At 41.3% G+C, this 18,374-nt stretch overlaps 1 protein-coding gene across 2 annotated transcripts in view; it reads right to left on the reverse strand.

Annotated features, from left to right (window-relative positions):
- The window catches only part of TUBGCP3 (tubulin gamma complex component 3), a 124,962-nt gene that overhangs the window by 88,179 nt on the left and 18,409 nt on the right, over nt 1-18,374 (reverse strand). Inside the window, exons 8-11 of one of the 2 annotated variants that reach the window (XM_075852520.1) lie at nt 10,344-10,469; nt 5,983-6,051; nt 4,103-4,229; nt 3,837-4,003 (exon numbers count right to left, since the gene is read on the reverse strand). In XM_075852520.1, the coding sequence (XP_075708635.1) occupies nt 3,837-4,003; nt 4,103-4,229; nt 5,983-6,051; nt 10,344-10,469 (489 nt within the window). Of the gene's footprint in view, nt 1-3,836; nt 4,004-4,102; nt 4,236-5,982; nt 6,052-10,343; nt 10,470-18,374 lie in introns of both variants that reach the window. The other variant, XM_075852519.1, reaches the window with a different exon arrangement.

Raw genomic sequence — 18,374 nt, forward strand, 5'->3', positions numbered from 1 at the left:
CTTACACTATAGATTTCCAACCTTTTCTGCCTACTGTCGGCGCCTTTTTGACACAAGCATTACAATGTAATTTACTAGATCTGTTGCTCTTTGGGTAAGGTGACATGCTTCCTACATAAAAGCTCCCCTTCATTTCACGTGAGTATTAGGGATCTGTCGAGGTGGCTCATATGGCAAAACATTTGGCGTTTCATCATTTATATGCTTAAAAGTGCAGGCACAAGTTGGAGCAGTCGGCTATAGTGACCAGTTTGATAATGTTTTCATCTCTGATATAAAATAAAGAGTTATATTTTTTTAATGAAAAAGGGGAATTTAGCTTGAGGTCCTACTGGAAATAAAAGAACATTTCATTAGATATACACCTTCAACTTATGTGTGTCATATCATAAAGCTACTACAAAAGGAATATGTTACTGCTAAAAACTGCTTTCCGAAAACAAAAAATATAGAATTACACTTTGTGTACAAAGTATCTGCACCTAGAAATCACAAAGAAAACCACTGGAAAAAAAACATGGTCCTAAGTGAATTTATATTATTTAAAATAAAATAAAAAACAAACAATAGCAATCAAGGTTATTATACGCTGATGTACTGATGCAATTCATGTTCAAGGCTGCATGATTTTTATCATGACATGCTGAAAAATTCAAGCGCAAAAAAGATAATTGTACTAGGATTTCTCATTAATTATTGGGTATATGCCAAGGACAAGCAAGTAAAATGCAAATAGCAGTCAGTCATTTTCACGTGCTGATGTCAGCTATTAAATACCAAAACTGGCCTTACTGTCGGACATGCTTTTGGGAAATCAATTACGTCTGAGAAGATATTTATCCACAGCATGTATTGGAAACCTGCTATTCTGTTCTGATGTCCAACACATGGAATCTGTGTTTTCTGCTTATGTTATGACCACGTACTTACAGCCAAAACACATAAGAATTGAGATCTGCCTGTTATACACCTACAGGATTGCAAGCGAAACTGGCCCCTATGCTAAAGCAGAAAACAAAACAACCATTGCTGCACTACAAATTATTCAGTATACTTTCTAGTAAATGCCTCATCCAAAATGTTTAATCAACTACCCCTCCCCAATTCCCATTCTGAAAGAGTTGCTTGTAAAAACCTTTTCCCGTGGACCCTTTGGAAAATGAAAACCGAAACCTAATTGGTGGCTAAGAGTAACTCTTCCTCTTTTCCAATACTGTACACTAGTTTTGATTAGTCTCCCCAATAATGTGTCCCCTTTCCATGCAGGGGCTACAATGTAGTATCCATGCTCCGTAGTACTTTGGAGAAAAATAAATTATATTATAATATATATATATACACACACACACACTACCGTTCAAAAGTTTGGGGTCACCCAGACAATTTTGTGTTTTCCATGAAAACTCACACTTATATCTATCAAATGAGTTGCAAAATGACTAGAAAATATAGTCAAGACTAGAGATGAGCGAACCGGGACAACCGAACCCGGTTTCGGTCCGAACATCGCGAAAAGTTCGGTTCGCAGCGAATCCGAACTTCACCGGGTTCGGCCGAACACGTTTTGACCGAACCCGGGCGGGTAGAAAAAACATTACAAAAATATTATACCAATCGGCAGCCACTTGTCTCTATCAATCACTGATAGAGAAAAGAGGCTGCTGATTAAAAATCAAATAAATCAAATAAAAAGCATTTCATACGTACCCGGTCGTTGTCTTGGTGACGAGTCCCTCTTCTTCCTCCAGTCCGACCTTCTCTCCTGACGCGGCAGCCTGTGATTGGCTGCAGAGGCCGCTGCAGCCTGTGATTGGCTGCAGAGGCGGTCACGTGGGATGAAGCGTCATCCCTGGAGGCCGGCCTTCTGACGTCATCCTGACGTGCGTGACCGCCACTACAGCCTGTGATTGGCTGCAGCGGCGACATGGATGAAACGTCATCGCTGGAGGCCGGACAGGAGGAATGTAAGTATGAACGTATTTTTTTTTTTTATTACATTAAAATTGTATTTTCCGCGCGCCGAGCATGTACTGTCAAGGTTGCTGAAAGAGTTAGTGCAGCCCATTAAATCTATCAGCACCCTGGACAGTAGCATGCTCGGCGCACGGAAATTACAGGTTCGGTCAGAACTAGTTCGGTCCGAATCGAACTTTTTCGTGAAATTCGGCGAACCAGCCGAACCGAACTTTTCATAAGTTCGCTCATCTCTAGTCAAGACATTGACAAGGTTAGAAATAATGACTTTTATTTGAAATAATAATTTTCTCCTCCAAACTTTGCTTTCGTCAAAGAATGCTCCATTTGCAGCAATTACAGCATTGCAGACCTTTGGCATTCTAGCTGTTAATTTGCTGAGGTAATCGGGAGAAATTTCACCCCATGCTTCCAGAAGCCCCTCCCACAAGTTGGATTGGCTTGATGGGCACTTCTTGCGTACCATACGGTCAAGCTGCTCCCACAACAGCTCTATGGGGTTGAGATCTGGTGACTGCGCTGGCCACTCCATTACAGATAGAATACTGCCTGCTTCTTCCCTAAATAGTTCTTGCATAATTTGGAGGTGTGCTTTGGGTCATTGTCCTGTTGTAGGATGAAATTGGCTCCAATCAAGCGCTGTCCACAGGGTATGGCATGGCGTTGCAAAATGGAGTGATAGCCTTCCTTATTCAAAATCCCTTTTACCTTGTACAAATCTCCCACTTTACCAGCACCAAAGCAACCCCAGACCATCACATTACCTCCACCATGCTTGACAGATGGCGTCAGGCACTCTTCCAGCATCTTTTCAGTTGTTCTGCGTCTCACAAATGTTCTTCTGTGTGATCCAAACACCTCAAACTTCGAGTCGTCTGTCCATAACACTTTTTTCCAATCTTCCCTGTCCAATGTCTGTGTGCTTTTGCCCATATTAATCTTTTCCTTTTATTAGCCAGTCTCAGATATGGCTTTTTCTTTGCCACTCTGCCCTGAAGGCCAGCATCCCGGAGTCGCTTCTTCGCTGTAGACGTTGACACTGGCGTTTTGCAGGTACTATTTAATGAAGCTGCCAGTTGAGGACCTGTGAGGCGTCTATTTCTCAAACTAGAGACTCTAATGTACTTGTCTTGTTGCTCAGTTGTGCAGCGGGGCCTCCCACTTCTCTTTCTACTCTGGTTAGAGCCTGTTTGTGCTGTCCTCTGAAGGGAGTAGTACACACCGTTGTAGGAAATCTTCAGTTTCTTGGCAATTTCTCGCATGGAATAGCCTTCATTTCTAAGAACAAGAATAGACTGTCGAGTTTCACATGACAGCTCTCTTTTTCTAGCCATTTTGAGAGTTTAATCGAACCCACAAATGTAATGCTCCAGATTCTCAACTAGCTCAAAGGAAGGTCAGTTTTATAGCTCCTCTAAAAAGCAAAACTGTTTACAGCGGTGCTAACATAATTGCACAAGGGTTTTCAAGTGTTTTCTAATCATCCATTAGCCTTCTAACACAGTTAGCAAACACAATGTACCATTAGAACACTGGAGTGATGGTTGCTGGAAATGGGCCTCTATACACCTATGTAGATATTGCATTAAAAACCAGACGTTTGCAGCTAGAATAGTCATTTAGCACATTAACAATGTATAGAGTGTATTTCTGATTAATTTAATGTTATCTTCATTGAAAAAAACTGTGCTTTTCTTTAAAAAATAAGGAAATTTCTAAGTGACCCTAAACTTTTGAACGGTAGTATATATATATATATATATATATAAATTAATTTGGCTGCTACATTTTTGTACTTTGCGGCCAAAGGCACCCAAGTGTGTTTTTTTAGCGTGGAACCCTGATACACACACACACTTTACCTCATGGTAAGTATCCTCCAACTCGCCATCATATATCCAACGGTAAAGGAAATTCAAAATAGGGTGAGAAACTAAGCCAAGAATGTGTTGCACCAAAGACCGCATGTATGGATCGCCAGTTTTAGTGTATGCATGGACTGCCGATGCCAGCTCCCCTCCTTTTCTTCCTAAAACAATAACACAATTTGTCTAAAATAAATAATTATTCAGTTAATACAAATCCTTGCACTAAAAAAAAAAAAGTAGCGTCAGGATCAGTACCTTACCTTGACAATGATCAACAAGTGCTGCAAGAGTCTTCAATCTAATCTTGGGATCATAGGTCCACACCAGCAGACGTCTAAGGGTCAGGCTAGTCTCAAGCCCTAAATTTACACCCTGGTCATCTTCAACCTGCAACTTGATTTAAAAGGATACATGCGCAAACAATTACAGTCAATCAATAGAGATCAAGCAGTTAGCCAATGGAACAAATAAATATTTCATGCTTTATAGGAAGTCTGTCATGAGATTTTTAGGCTTACAAACAGCTGACACCACTAGTTAATTATGGGGTAAAGAAGTAGAAAAATACCAGTGTTTAAAGGGAAGGTGTCACGAAAAAAATAAAAAATTATATGTTATTGCTTTTAGTATGTTATTAAAATACATTTTATTTATTTGTGTTGTACTTTTTTCTTTCTTTTACCTCTCTATGGGGGCTGCCCATACAGAGATGGAATACGGCACATACATCCCCATAGTGAATGCGAACGGGAGCCGTTCCATTCACTATAGCGTACGCCGTCTGCCGCGGCCGGACAGTAAGATGACTACTTCCGGTCGCGCCTTCCGTCCATATGTTCAGAAGCAAGGACTAGGAGCAGAGGGAGCGGAAGCGACAGCGGCGGCGGCAGGAGCAGGTAAGTTATGTTTGTGTATGTTCGTGTTATACCGTGTGATTACCATTGTATCTAATCCCCCTACACTGTACATTCGCTCAAAAAATGGCGGCACACAGTGTAGGAGGTTTGAACATTCAACCCCCTCCTTTCTCCTGGCATTAGCCAGGATAAAGGAGGGAGGGATTGTTTGAGCACACTAGAGCGAGTGTGTCATCTCCAATTTTGCAGCATAAAGCAATGAGGTTGCTTTACCACATGCCAATGCTGCAATTTTGGGAATTGTTCCCTCTAGTGACCAGTGCTGGGAAATATTATAAATTAGAATCTAATTTATAATATTACCTGACTTGTGGAAAAAATTAAAAAAAATTAGAACAATGTGTAATCATTTATATACTAACAGTTTAACTAAAAAAAAAAAAAAAAAATATATATATATATTTTTTTTTTTTTTTTCTAGCGACACATTCCCTTTAAGATTTAGAGCTTGCATCAGGTTAAAAAAATAAATAAAAAAATTCTGCCGCACCATATTAGTTATGCTGAGCCCAAATGATTCCCCTCCATCTTAGCAGTTGATTGACTGCTCTACTGGCCTCCAGGGTAAGACAAGCAGAGCCGTCAATCACATGCAGAGGGGAGTGATTGGAGCTCTAGATGTCGGACACAAAAAATACTAATTTGCATACGGAGGGAAAACAAACAAAAAAAGTTTTTTTACCAATGCAAGCCCCAAGATCTTCAACACTGATATGTTCCTACTCCTTTACACCATCACTAACTAGCAGCATCAGCTGTTAGTCAAACGAAAATCTCACGACCTGTCATTTACGCGTCGTCGTTTGACAGCTGTCAAACGACGACGCGTAAAAATACAGCCTCGTCAAAAGAAGTGCAGGACACTTCTTTCAGACGTAATTTGAGCCGTTCTTCATTGAACTCAATGAAGCACAGCTCAAAATTTACGGCTGTCAGAGAAGCCTCGCAAAATGCGAGGAGGAGGAATTACGGCTGAAACGAGGCAGCTGTTTTCTCCTGAAAACAGTATGTCATTTCAGACGTAAAAGCCTGCTACCGTGTGCACATACCCTTAAACTGTAGAGCTGTAAAATGCGCAAAAGTCCCAACTCTCACCACAAATGGCAAGACAGCACTCTTTAATTAGTGAAAAAAGTGGGTTTATTCACCACATGCGATGTTTCGGCCCAACTCTATTGGGCCTTTCTCAAGCTATCTATCTATATAACACACACATATATTACCTGAGAATGTAGAACAGAGAGTAGTCGGTAATATTCCTTTAGCTCCTGATGCAAAGCAGCACAAAAACTCTGTTGAGAGATGAAAAGCATTATATTAGTGTTGACTGGCCAACCAAACAGATGTTGAAAGAGTCAGATACAAAATTGAAAAACTCAAAAATAGTTCCTAAAGCAAATAAAGTTGTTTCTAAGACGATTCACATTTGTGGTTTTCACTTTCTGTCAAACAGTACACATATTTGGTATCGCCGCGTTCGTAACGACCCAAACTATAAAACTATACTGTTGTTTTTCCCGCACGGTGAACACAGCAAAAAATATAAACTAAAAACTATGCCAGCATCGCTATTTTTTGGTCACCACCCCTCCCAAGATATAGAATAAAAAGTCATCAGAAAGTCGCATGTATCCCATCGAACCAATAAAACTAAACACCCGTCTTGCAAAAAACAAGCCCTTACACAGCTTTCTTGACTGAAAAATAAAAAAAAAGTTAAGCCTCTCAGAATATGGTGACACAGAAACTAAATTATTTGATAAAAATATGGTTTTATTGTGCAAACTCTGCAAAACATACAAAAAACTATATACATATGGTATTGGCGTAATCGTACCGACTTGCAGAAGTAAAACGTAATTTTCTGCGCATGGTCAACACCATAAGAAAAAGAATTTAAACCGCTAAAACCGCTGTTTTTTGCTCACCTTCGCTATAAAAAAATAAAATAAATAAAAAAAAAAAAAGTTAGGAAAAGTGATCAAGTAGAATGTTACCAATAAAAGCTACAGCTCGTTCCGCCAACAATAAGCCCTCACACCGCTCAATCGACCAAAAAATAAAAAAATAAAAGTTCTGGCTCTCAGAATGTGTTGATACAAAACAATATTTTTTTTTTTATCAAATAGTCTTTTCTTTGTAAAAGTAGTAAAATATTAAAAAACCTATATAAATTTGGTGTCACAATAATTTTATTGAGACGCAGAATAAAGTTGTTAATTTAACCGCACGGTTAAAGACGTATAAAACAAAACCCAAAAAACAATGGAGGAATTGAAGTTTTTTCCAATTTCAGCCCGCAAAGAATTTTCTTCAGTTTCCCAGTACATTAGATGGTATTTTAAATGTTGTCAATAGAAACTATAACTCCTCCCGCAAAAAATAGGCCCTCACACCGCTCTACTGACAATAAAAAATAAAAATGTTATGGCACTTGGGAGGCAGGAAGTGAAAAACAAAAATAAAAAAGCAAAATAGGATCAGTTCTGAGAGGGTTAATTAATTTCTAATAAAAAAAAAAACATTTATGAGCACATATGGGGTATTGCCGTACTCGGGATAAGTTGCTTTACAAATGTTGGACGGCTTTTTCTCTTTTATCCCTTATTAAAATTAAACATTTTAGTGGACAAAAATGTTGATATTCATTTTTACGGCCTAATTCCACTAAACTCTACAAAAAACATGTGAGGTCAAAATGCTAACTATACCACTAGAAAAATTCCTTGAGGGGTGTAGTTTCCAAAATAGGGTCACTTTTGGGGGGGGGGGGGGGTTCCACTGTTTTGGTCATAGCTCCTGAAAACCATTCCAGCAAGATCTGCGCTCCAAAATCCAAAAGGCGCTCCTTCCCTTCTGAGCCCTGCTGTGAGTCCAAACATCAGTTTATGACCACATATGGGATATTGCCCTAATCGGGAAAAATTGCTTTACAAATGTTTGGGTGCTTTTTCTCCTTTATTCCTTGTAAAAATTCTATGTTTTAGCAGAAAAAATGTAGATTTTCATCATCACAGAATAATTCCACTAAATTCTGCAAAAAAAAAAAGAAACTGTGGGGTCAAAATGCTAACTATGCCCCTAGAAAAACGCCTTGAGGGGAGTAGTTTCCAAAATGGAGTCACTTTTGGGGGGTTTTGACTGTTTTGGCACCACAAGAGCTCTTCAAACCTGACATGGTGCCTAAAATATATTCCGAAAAATAAGCAGGCCCCAAAATCCACTAGTTGCTCCTTTGCTTCTGAGGCCGGTGCTTCAGTCCATTACCACTCTAGGGCCACATGTGGGATATTTCTAAAAACTACAGAATCTGGACAATAAATATTGAGTTGCGTTTCTCTGGTAAAACCTTCTGTGTTACAAAAAAAAAATTTATTACAAATGAATTTCGGCAAAAAAAATAAAATAAATATTTGTAAATTTCCCCTCTGCTTTAATTCCTGTGAAACGCCTCAAAGGTTAAAACTTTCTTACTTTTTCTTCCCTATGGGGGCTGCCATATTTTTTTTTTCATCTCTGTATGTGTCGATTAACGACACATACAGAGATGGAATACGGCAGCTACCACCCCATAGAGAATGCGAACGGGAGCCGTTCCATTCTGTGAATATAACGCCGTCTGTGTGGGAACGGCGCATGCGCCGATCCCACACAGACCAAAACGAAGCTCGTTCGCAAAGCGAAATCCGGTGCCATTTTCATGTGGACCGGAAGCCGCTACCGGACAGTAAGATGACCGCATCCGGTAATATGTTCAAGGAAGCGAAGACGCAAGGAATAGGAGCGGAGGCGGCAGGAGCAGGTCATTTATGTTTGTATATGTGATGTGTGTATTATGTTTGTGTATGTGATGTGTGAATTATGTTCGTGTATTACTGTCTGATTAGCTCTGTATCTAATCCTCCTACACTGTAGTCGCTCAGAAAATGGCGGCACACAGTGTAGGAGGTTTAAAGATTCAACCCCCTCCTTTCTCCTGGCACTAGCCAGAATAAGGGTGGGGGGATTGTGTGAGGAAACTAGAGCGTGTGTCTACCCCAAATTTGCAGCATAAAGCAATGAGGTTGCTTTACCACATTGACCATGCTGCAATTTTCGGAACAACTCCCTCTAGTGACCAGCACATGGAAATGTTATAAATTAGAATCTAATTTATAATATTTCCTGACTTGTGAAAAAATGTTAAAAATTAAAACCATGTGTAATCACTTAAATAATAATTGCTTAACTAAAAAAAAAAAAAAAAATTCTAGCGACACTCCCTTAAAAAAACAAAAAAACAATAGTTCACAGTAAACACAACCCTCCTTGCAAAACAGCGCCATCCATAGCACACTCTACTGCTTCCTTCAACAAGCTTTATTGTTTTAACACAGGTCCCTGCTAACATAATAGAAAATCATATACACGCGTATGTGTAATGACCAACATGTACGTTAAAAACAGACGTGACATAAAATACATACATTATGTTTTTACAGGCATACGTTGTATTTGAAAAAGCATCAATTTCCAAAGAAGTGCATACAGTAGTACTTAAAAAAAATAAAAATAAATAAAAAGCAGTCCAGCAAATTGTTTTTTTGCACATACCCCCCCTCACCTTTAGTAAATGAAATTGCTTTCCCGATACTGCGGTTAAAAATATTTAGAATGCTTCATCTTCTATTTTCCGCCTCCGTTCAGTCCTTCCGTTCACAAGACCAACGCTCGGACTAGCTGAAACTTACAGCGTCTGTTGATGTGTGGCCCGTCTTCTCATTCATTCCTATGAGACTTACATCGAGGCTCCTATAGGAATGAATAGAGATTGACTTCCCCCACAAGAGACACTGTAGTATTCGGTTAGTCACAGCGGAGGTCTCGTGATCCAAATGGAAGGACTACGGAGGCTGAAAATATAAGATGAAGCGCTCTGCATATTTTTAACCACATATTTTTATATATCGTTATATTAGCTGTCATGGCGCTAATGTGAACTGTGCACAAGCATAGACAGTTAATGTTAAAGAGACTCTTTCTTTTCACTCTGGGCGGTGTAATGTTTTCTGTATGACACTGTCCTATCAGCATACAGCTTCTCCTCCTTCCCTGCCCAGCAACACAGCGTGATCATATGGTACACATCTTCCATTCCCGACGGTGTTCAGCCGGCGCTATCACCGGTTGTGTTACAACTGCGATCCTGGTGTCATATGAAAGATTAGAATCTCCTCTTACATATGCCACCTAGAACCGCTGGTCTAGGTGGTCCACAGCCCGAGATATGGCTGTTTGAAGTGATCCCGCTTCCCTCTAGAATATCTGTCATACTGTGTGTGAAGCAGCTTCATGCTGATAGGACAGCGCCAGAGGCTGTGACGTAGCTCCACCTCAAGAGAATCGCTGCGGTTACCTCCCACTTTTCTAATAAAGGCTTATTCACATGTTTTCAAAAATTCTCATAACTTTGCAAATAAATGTTTTTTTTTAAAACAAATGACACTGAAGTTATCAGCAGCAAAGCGCCTATTAGATTAGTTAGGAGATAGAGAATTGATAAACTGGTAACAGATGCTCTTTAAATAGTACGAAAGCTTCATACCTGTCCAACAAGTCCAAACGCTCGATCTAAGCTCCTTTGATCCGTATATTTTCTTACTTTATTATGAAGCCATCCTAACTCTGCAAGTCTGCCAGTAGTATCTTTTAAGGATTTAGACAACGCAACCTAAGTAGTAAATAAATGAAAAAGAAAAAAAAAAAAAAAAGAGAGATTATACAATTTCTACTATAAAAAAGGTGGACCTTTAAGAAATACAATGCTCAAAAGCGAGTGTATGCTTGTTTTCTACAACAATTAGCAATGGAGAATTATTTTTATGTCTAATATTATTTCATACCAAGCGGATTTTTCCCACGTTCCATCTTAAAAAGGTTTTTGTTTTTTTAATTCAGCACATTAGATGAGAAATTTCCTGATTATTCCAAGGATGCAAGTCCCCATTTTAAAGTTTAATATTCTCTCCTTGAAATAAAATGTATCGCAGTGTCTGAATTATTATGGGAAGTGGTAGCAAGTGAATGGTTCAGATACCACCAGTTTTACACTATGTTGACATCTGTTACAGCTGGTGACATCACTCACCACTGCCTGCCACCCACTCCATTCTGAAGCAGGAAGCCAGAAGTGGAGACATAAAGCACGGTGAACGCCGTAAAAAACTATGGAAAAATTGCTGTTTTCTGTGAATCCTGACTTTAAAAAAATGTGATAAAAAGTGATCAAAAAGTCGCATCTACTCCAAAATGGTACCAATAAAAACTACAAGTCTTCCCACAAAAAAAAAAAGCCTTCATACAACTGCATTGGCGGAAAGTGAGAATTTTAAAATAAAATATGGGAAATAACATTGGGGAAGGATAAACACAAAATCGCTGTTATGTAACTATAAAGGTTACATTGTACGTACAGATATTCATATCATAATTTGATTGCAGACGATAGATATGTTGCAATAAATTCTGCGACTGTCCAATTCTTCAAAATGGGGCATTCAGAAATCCATGCACATGCAGCAGAGAAAACCCCATTCAGATGTACAGAATGGATTTCTTTCAGTTGCAGAAAATGAAAAAAAATACTACTTTATTTAGACCACTAGATGGCAGTACTGATATGTAATCAAATTGCTCAATTGTATTGCTATGGTACTTAACCCCTTAATGACCAGCCTATTTTAAACCTTAATGACCAGGCTATTTTTTAAGTTTTTCCATCGTCGCATTCCAAGAGCTATAACTTTTTTATTTTTGCGTCGACATAGCTGTATAAGGTCTTGTTTTTTGCGGGACAAGTTGTATTTTTTAATAGCACCATTTTGAGGTACATATTATTTATTGATTAACTTTTGTTGGGGGGAGGGGGAATAGAAAAAAACCCTGAAATTTTACCACTGTTTTTTTGCGTCCTAAATCTATGCCGTTTACCGTGTGGTATAAATAACACAATAACTTTATTCAGCGGGTTGTTACGATTGCAACGATACCAAATTTGTATTGATTTTTTGTTTTACTACTTTTACACAGTAAAAATGTTTTTTGTTTTTTTTTTTGTTTTTTTTTTAAATTATTTCATGTTTTTGTGTCTCCATATTTGAAGAGCCATAACTTTTTAATTTTTCCGCCAATGCAGTTGTATGAGGGCTTTTTTTTTTTGTGGGAAGACTTGTAGTTTTTATTGGTACCATTTTGGAGTAGATGCGACTTTTTGATCACTTTTTATCACATTTTTTTAAAGTCAGGATTCACAGAAAACCGCAATTGTTCCATAGTTTTTTACGGCGTTCACCGTGCGAGTTAAGTAATGTAGTAGCTTTATAGTCGGGGTCGTTACGGACGCGGCGATACCAAATATGTGTAACTTTTTAACTTTATTTTGGTTTTTTAATAGTAAAGCAGTTTGTAAGGGGAAAAAGAGGGATTTTCATATTTTTTTCACATTTTTTTTTTATTAACTTTATTTTTAACTTTTTTACTAGTCCCACTAGGGGACTTCACTATCCTCCGATCGCTATTATAATACACTGCAATACTTTTGTATTGCAGTGTATGATGCCTGTCCGTTTAAAACGGACATGCATCTGCTAGGTCATGCCTCCGGCATGATCTAGCAGGCAGTCGCTCCAGGCAGACCTGGGGGCCTTTATTAGGCCCCCGGCTGCCATTGGAGATACAGACACCCGGCGATCTTATCGCCGGGTGTCGGTGGGATGAGAGGGAGCTCCCTCCCTCTCTCCAAAACCACTCAGATGCGGTGCTCGCTATTGAGCACCGCATCTGAGGGGTTAAACGGGTGAGATTGATACTAATATCGATCTCACCCGGCAGAGCAGGGACGCCGCCAGCCCTCAGCTGCCTCTGGAAGCTGAGAGCAGGGAGATTTGACAGCTCCCTGCTCTGTTTATTTATTCCGATGCCGTGACGTAAAAAGTCTATAGGCCGGTCACTAACGGGTTATACCAATAAACTAGTTTGTATCAGTGACCTATTTCAGCGTGACAAAAAAATAGCTGCAACTTTCAGCACACATAGGGGTCTTTACCAAGCATGCTTGAAAAAGACCCCTACGGGGGTTGAAAGTTGCAGCTTTTTTGTCATGCTGGAATAAATACCCTTTTGATCTATTTCTACACCTGGGTGGATGCGATCATCTTCTTCCAAAAAGTCTGTTGTGTTTGGACATTCCTGGACATTGCGACTTTGCATCCCTATTTTAACCCCTTGAGAGGAAATATCTTATAAGGGCCTGTCCACATCTGGGTCAGGCTTCCGTTCATCGGTTCCTTTTGACCTTTCCGTGGGAGGAACTGATGAACGGATAGCCAAATGGAAACCATAGCTTCAGCTTGCATTACCATTGATGTCAATGCTAATGCTTCCATTGTAGTTAGTTTCCGTTTGCTTCCGTTCTTTAAATTTTCCGATCTTTTCGTGGAAACAATAGCAGTCGACTACGCTATAGTTCCAACGAAAAAAGCGCAAGCCAACTGCAACAGGAGTATTACCATTGAAATCAATGGTAATGCAAACGGAAGCTATGATTGCCATTTTGCTTTCCGTTCACCGGTTCCTCCGACAGAAAGGTCTGACGGAAGCAAAGAAAGGAAGCCCAACTCTGATGTGTACAGGTCTTAAAATAAGCGTGCTGTGGACACTTATTTTGTTGTTTGTTTTTTACAGTCAAGACTTAGGCTGGGTTCACACAACCATGTTACGTCCGTAATGTACGGAACGTATTTCGGCCGGAAGACCCGGACCGAACACAGTGCAGGGAGCCGGGCTCCTAGCATCATAGTGATGTACGACGCTAGGAGTCCCTGCCTCTCTGCAGGACAACTGTCCCGTAGTGTAATCATGTTTTCAGTATGGGACAGTTGTCCTGCAGCGAGGCAGGGACTCCTAGCATCGTACATCACTATGATGCTAGGAGCCCGGCTCCCTGCACTGTGTTCGGTCCGGGTCTTCCGGCCGAAATACGTTCCGTACATTACGGACGTAACATGGTCGTGTGAACCCAGCCTTACACCGAGGGGGGAAAAAAATAAAAAATAAAGAGTGCGAGTATTGAACAGACTGAAAAATTGTACATTTAAAAGGCAACTGGAAAGTGCAAGATCTCTTAATTGATTTGATCCACAAGGGCAGAAACGCGGTGTAAAAGCAATCAGAAAATGTGTCCTAGAACCCGCAGCGAATTCCGGCAAAAAACAAACAAAAACGCACCAAATTGTGGTGCAGATTTTAGGGTGGAAAGCAGTTCTTGAAAAATAAAAAACTTACCCCCTCCCCGTCCCAGGAATTGCCATAGAGATGTGTCCCTCTGGTCTCCCTGCAGTCACATGGGGTGAAACGTCATCTCAGAACGGGCTTCACAGAGAACAGAGAGACGCGTTGCTATGGCCCAGGTGTAAATAATGACATTTCAGTTAAATCGAAAAAAATAATAATAATTCCCCCGATTTCTCATTTTTGCAGTGGAATCACCTGTAAAAAAAACCCGCACCACAGGTCTATTTATGAACGTTTTCTTAGAAGATTTTTACTGCATTTTGTCCAACAATCACCAAAGCCCTGGCCGCTGATAGAGTGCTTCTAAAGCTTTTAACCAGTTATTGACCGTCAATACGCCTTTTCACAGCGGCCATTAATGGGCTTTATTCTGATGCATACGCCTTTTCATGGCGCTGCATCAGAATAAATGAACAGAGCAGGAAGCCGTTAAATCTCCCTGCTCTCAGCTACCAGAGGTAGCGGAGGGCTGTGGGCTTCCCTGCTCTGCCGGGTGAGATCAATATCAGTATCGATCTCGCCCGTTTAACCCCTCAGATGCGGATCTCAATAGATGTGGTGCTCGCTGAGTGGTTTTGGAGAGAGGGAGGGAGCAATAAGACCGCTGAGTGTCTGTGTCTTCTATGGCAGCCGTGGGCCTAATAAAGGCCCCCAGGTATGCCTGTAGTGAATGCCGTTTTAAACTGACAGGCAGTAATACACTGCAATACAAAAGTATTGCAGTGTATTATAAAAGGGATCGGATGATCGCATATTAAAGTCCCCTAGTGGGACTAGTAAGAAAAGTTTAATAAAGTTAATTTAAAAAAAAACAAAGTAAAAAAGTTACACATATTTTTTTTTTTTTTTTTAATCAGTTCAAGTTTATTCAACAAAACTCCACATTATTACAGGTCATTGTACTTTCTCATACAGTGTACAAACAATTTTCAACAGACCCAATTCTTTACATTTAACCAAACATTCCCTTCCCCCCAACTCCCCCCTGTATCCCCCCCAGCCGATCTTCTCAGTACCACTTTTCCATTCATCTCCCCTCAGTGGCCCTATACCTGCACTTGTTGCCTTAGTGTCATTAGCTCCACAGAAGCATACCCAGATTGATCAATCCACCTAGCCCATTGTTTGTCGAACTTGACCCTGGACCCCCTCTTGGAGTATATCCTATACTCCATCAGAACCTGTGAGTTAAGTGCCCCTATGATTTCTTGTTTTGATGGTGACTCCGCATCCAGCCAGTGCTTTGCAATTCCTTTCCGAACTTGATACAGTATTTTAGCAATTGCCAACCCTGACATCCTATCTCCCCCCAAATCTCCAACATACCCTAGCAGCATTACTACAGGATCCCATGGGATCTGTACCTCAAACACTCTCCCCACTAGTTCTGATATTTCCGTCCACAGACTCCCCAGCTTCCCACATGTCCAGAACATATGAAGGATGTCTGCTTTTTCTTCCGGGCACCTAGGACATTTTGCATCCGCTCTTAATCCCATTTGTTTCAGCACCCACGGGGTCCTGTACACCCTATGTATCAGAAACAACTGCGATCTTCGTTGTGCTACATTAATGGACAAGGTACATGTTGCTGCCAATACCGCCTCCCAATGGTCTGTTGTAATAGGACCCACATCCCTCTCCCATATTGCTTTCACTGTTGCCATAGGATCTCCCAGATGTTCCACCAACAACCTGCGATAAACCAATGATATTAATCCTTTTGATGTTACTGCCTTTGCAATATGCTCCAACACCCCCGCGGCATGCATCGTCAGGTCCACACTGGCCGCTTGTGTCTGCACAGCGTGCCGAATCTGCAGGTACTGATAGAACATGCGGGAGTCCAGTTGAAACTCCTCCCTTACTTGCTGAAAAGATTTGAGTATGTCTCCCTCATACAACTGATTCAACCGTATTATGCCTTGCTGCTCCCACCCCTGCATCCCTTCCAATTTACCCAATTCCCCCAAATAAGCATTTCTCCAAAGCGGTGTATACTTAGTGCACTCCCCTATCCCCAGCAATTGCTTGCACTGCCACCACACCTTATGTATGAGAAGCAGAGTGGGTCTGGTACTCGCCATCTGTTTATATCTGTGCGCTTCCAGTCCTGCCAGCGGGTTCTCCCCCCCCCCCCAGATATGATAGGATGCGCGCACTGGACCCCCATGTCTCTTCCTGCTCCCACCCCCAGAAATGCTGACATTGGGCAGCTAAATAATACACCCAAGCATTGGGAACAGCCAGGCCCCCCTCCTCCTTTGGCAGCTGTAATTTCTCCAGTTTAATCCTAGGTACCCCCTTCTTCCATACTAGGTCCCTAAAAAGGTTATGCAATCTCCTGAACCAATATTTGGGGATCCATACCGGTGAGTTATGTAGTACATACAACACCTGGGGCATAAGGATCATTTTAATCAAATTTGTCCTACCCAGAGCCGATAGGGGCAACTTATTCCACGCCTCTACTTTGGCTTTTATCTTTGTTAACAGTGGCATTACATTAAGGGACATATAATCCTGTGCTTTCGCCGTCACCCTCACCCCCAAATACTTAAACTCCTTCACCACAGGTATCTCCACCTTCTCTTCCCCATTCTGAACATCCCCCGGGTCCATGAGCATTAGGGCCGATTTTGACCAATTAATGAGTAGTCCTGAGTATTTCCCAAACCGCTTAATTAGGGCCATCACTAACGGTAATGTGCGTTCGGTATCCGCCATAAATAGCAGCATATCATCTGCGTATAATGCAATTCTTTCCTCCACCCCCCCATATCTCAACCCCTGAATTTGTTCATGTTGTCTCACTGCACACGCCAAGGGTTCCACCGCCAACGCAAACAACAATGGGGACAATGGACATCCCTGACGCGTTCCCCGCTCCAGCGCAAACCGATCCGATACCACCCCATTCACCCTTATCTTTGCTGTCGGGGCTACATACAACAATTTTACCCATTTTATATAATTAGGGCCAAATCCCATTTTTTCCAGAACTGACCACAAATAATTCCACTCCACACAATCAAATGCTTTGGCCGCATCTAAGGACATTATGGCTCTCCCCCCACGATTATACGGCATAACTTGTAGATTCAAAAACAGCCGCCTCAGATTTACCGCCGTCGATTTGGATGGCAGAAAAACCGGCCTGATCTCCGTGTACCACCCCAGCTACTACTTTAGCTAGTCGAAGCGCCAATACTTTCGCCATTATTTTAATATCCGCCGTCAGCAGTGAGACTGGTCTATAAGAGCCCGGGAGTTGAGGATCCTTCCCCTCTTTAGGCAGAACTACTATAGTCGCTTCATACATTGTTTCTGGAAGCCGCCCCCTATTGAAGCTATCTAAAAGAGTGGCCAGTAACTGCGGCGCCAGCTCCTCCCCATATTCCTTAAAAACTTCCACCGGAAGGCCATCCGGCCCCGGCGCCTTTTCACTGGCTAGTATCCCTATAGCCGCCTGTATTTCCTCCAGAGATATTGGCTCCTCCAATGTCCCTCTCTCCTCCCCCCCCAACCTAGGAAATTCTATCTCCCCTATATACTCTTCCAGCTGCTGAGGCGTGTGCTCTGCCCTAGAGGCATACAAATCCGAATAGAACTGCTGAAACACTTTCAAAATCTGTCCTGTATCAGTCTCCAACTTCCCCCCCTCCCCTTTAATGGTGTGTATGTAATTATTCTCCCTCTGAGCCTGCGCCATCCTTGCCAGTAACCGTCCAGTGGTTTCCCCCTCCTCATAGTATTGGCGTTTTAAAAACATCCTTTTGTTATCTGCCCTCTCCAACTGATGTTGCTTTAACAGCCGCTGCGCCTCCACCCAATGCTTCAATGTGTCTGTTGTGTTATCTATTATATGCAGCCTTTCTGTCTCCTCTACCCTTCCCAACAGTGCTTCTCCTAATTGTCTAGACCGTGTTTTTACTGCTGAAATGTGCTGGATGAACACCCCTCTCAGCCACGCCTTCATCGCGTCCCACAGTATCTCTTGCGGTACCGTTCCTGAATTGAACTGAAAGTATTCCTTTATGAGGTTTCAAATTTGTTTATTGTCTATCAGCTTTAGCCAAAAGGCATTAAGTTTCCAGCACCCTTGCCCCCGCCCTGTCCTCTCCTCCGTCTCTACCTTCATTAACACAGGAGAATGATCCGATAACGCTCTTTGCAAGTATTCTATCTGAGCTACAAATGGTACCGCTGTCGGTGAGCACAAGATTAAGTCTATCCTGGATAAAGACTGATATGTGGAAGACGCACAAGAATACTGAAAGCTATT

Source organism: Rhinoderma darwinii, chromosome 2 (assembly GCF_050947455.1).
Source record: "Rhinoderma darwinii isolate aRhiDar2 chromosome 2, aRhiDar2.hap1, whole genome shotgun sequence".
Taxonomy (NCBI): domain Eukaryota; kingdom Metazoa; phylum Chordata; class Amphibia; order Anura; family Rhinodermatidae; genus Rhinoderma; species Rhinoderma darwinii.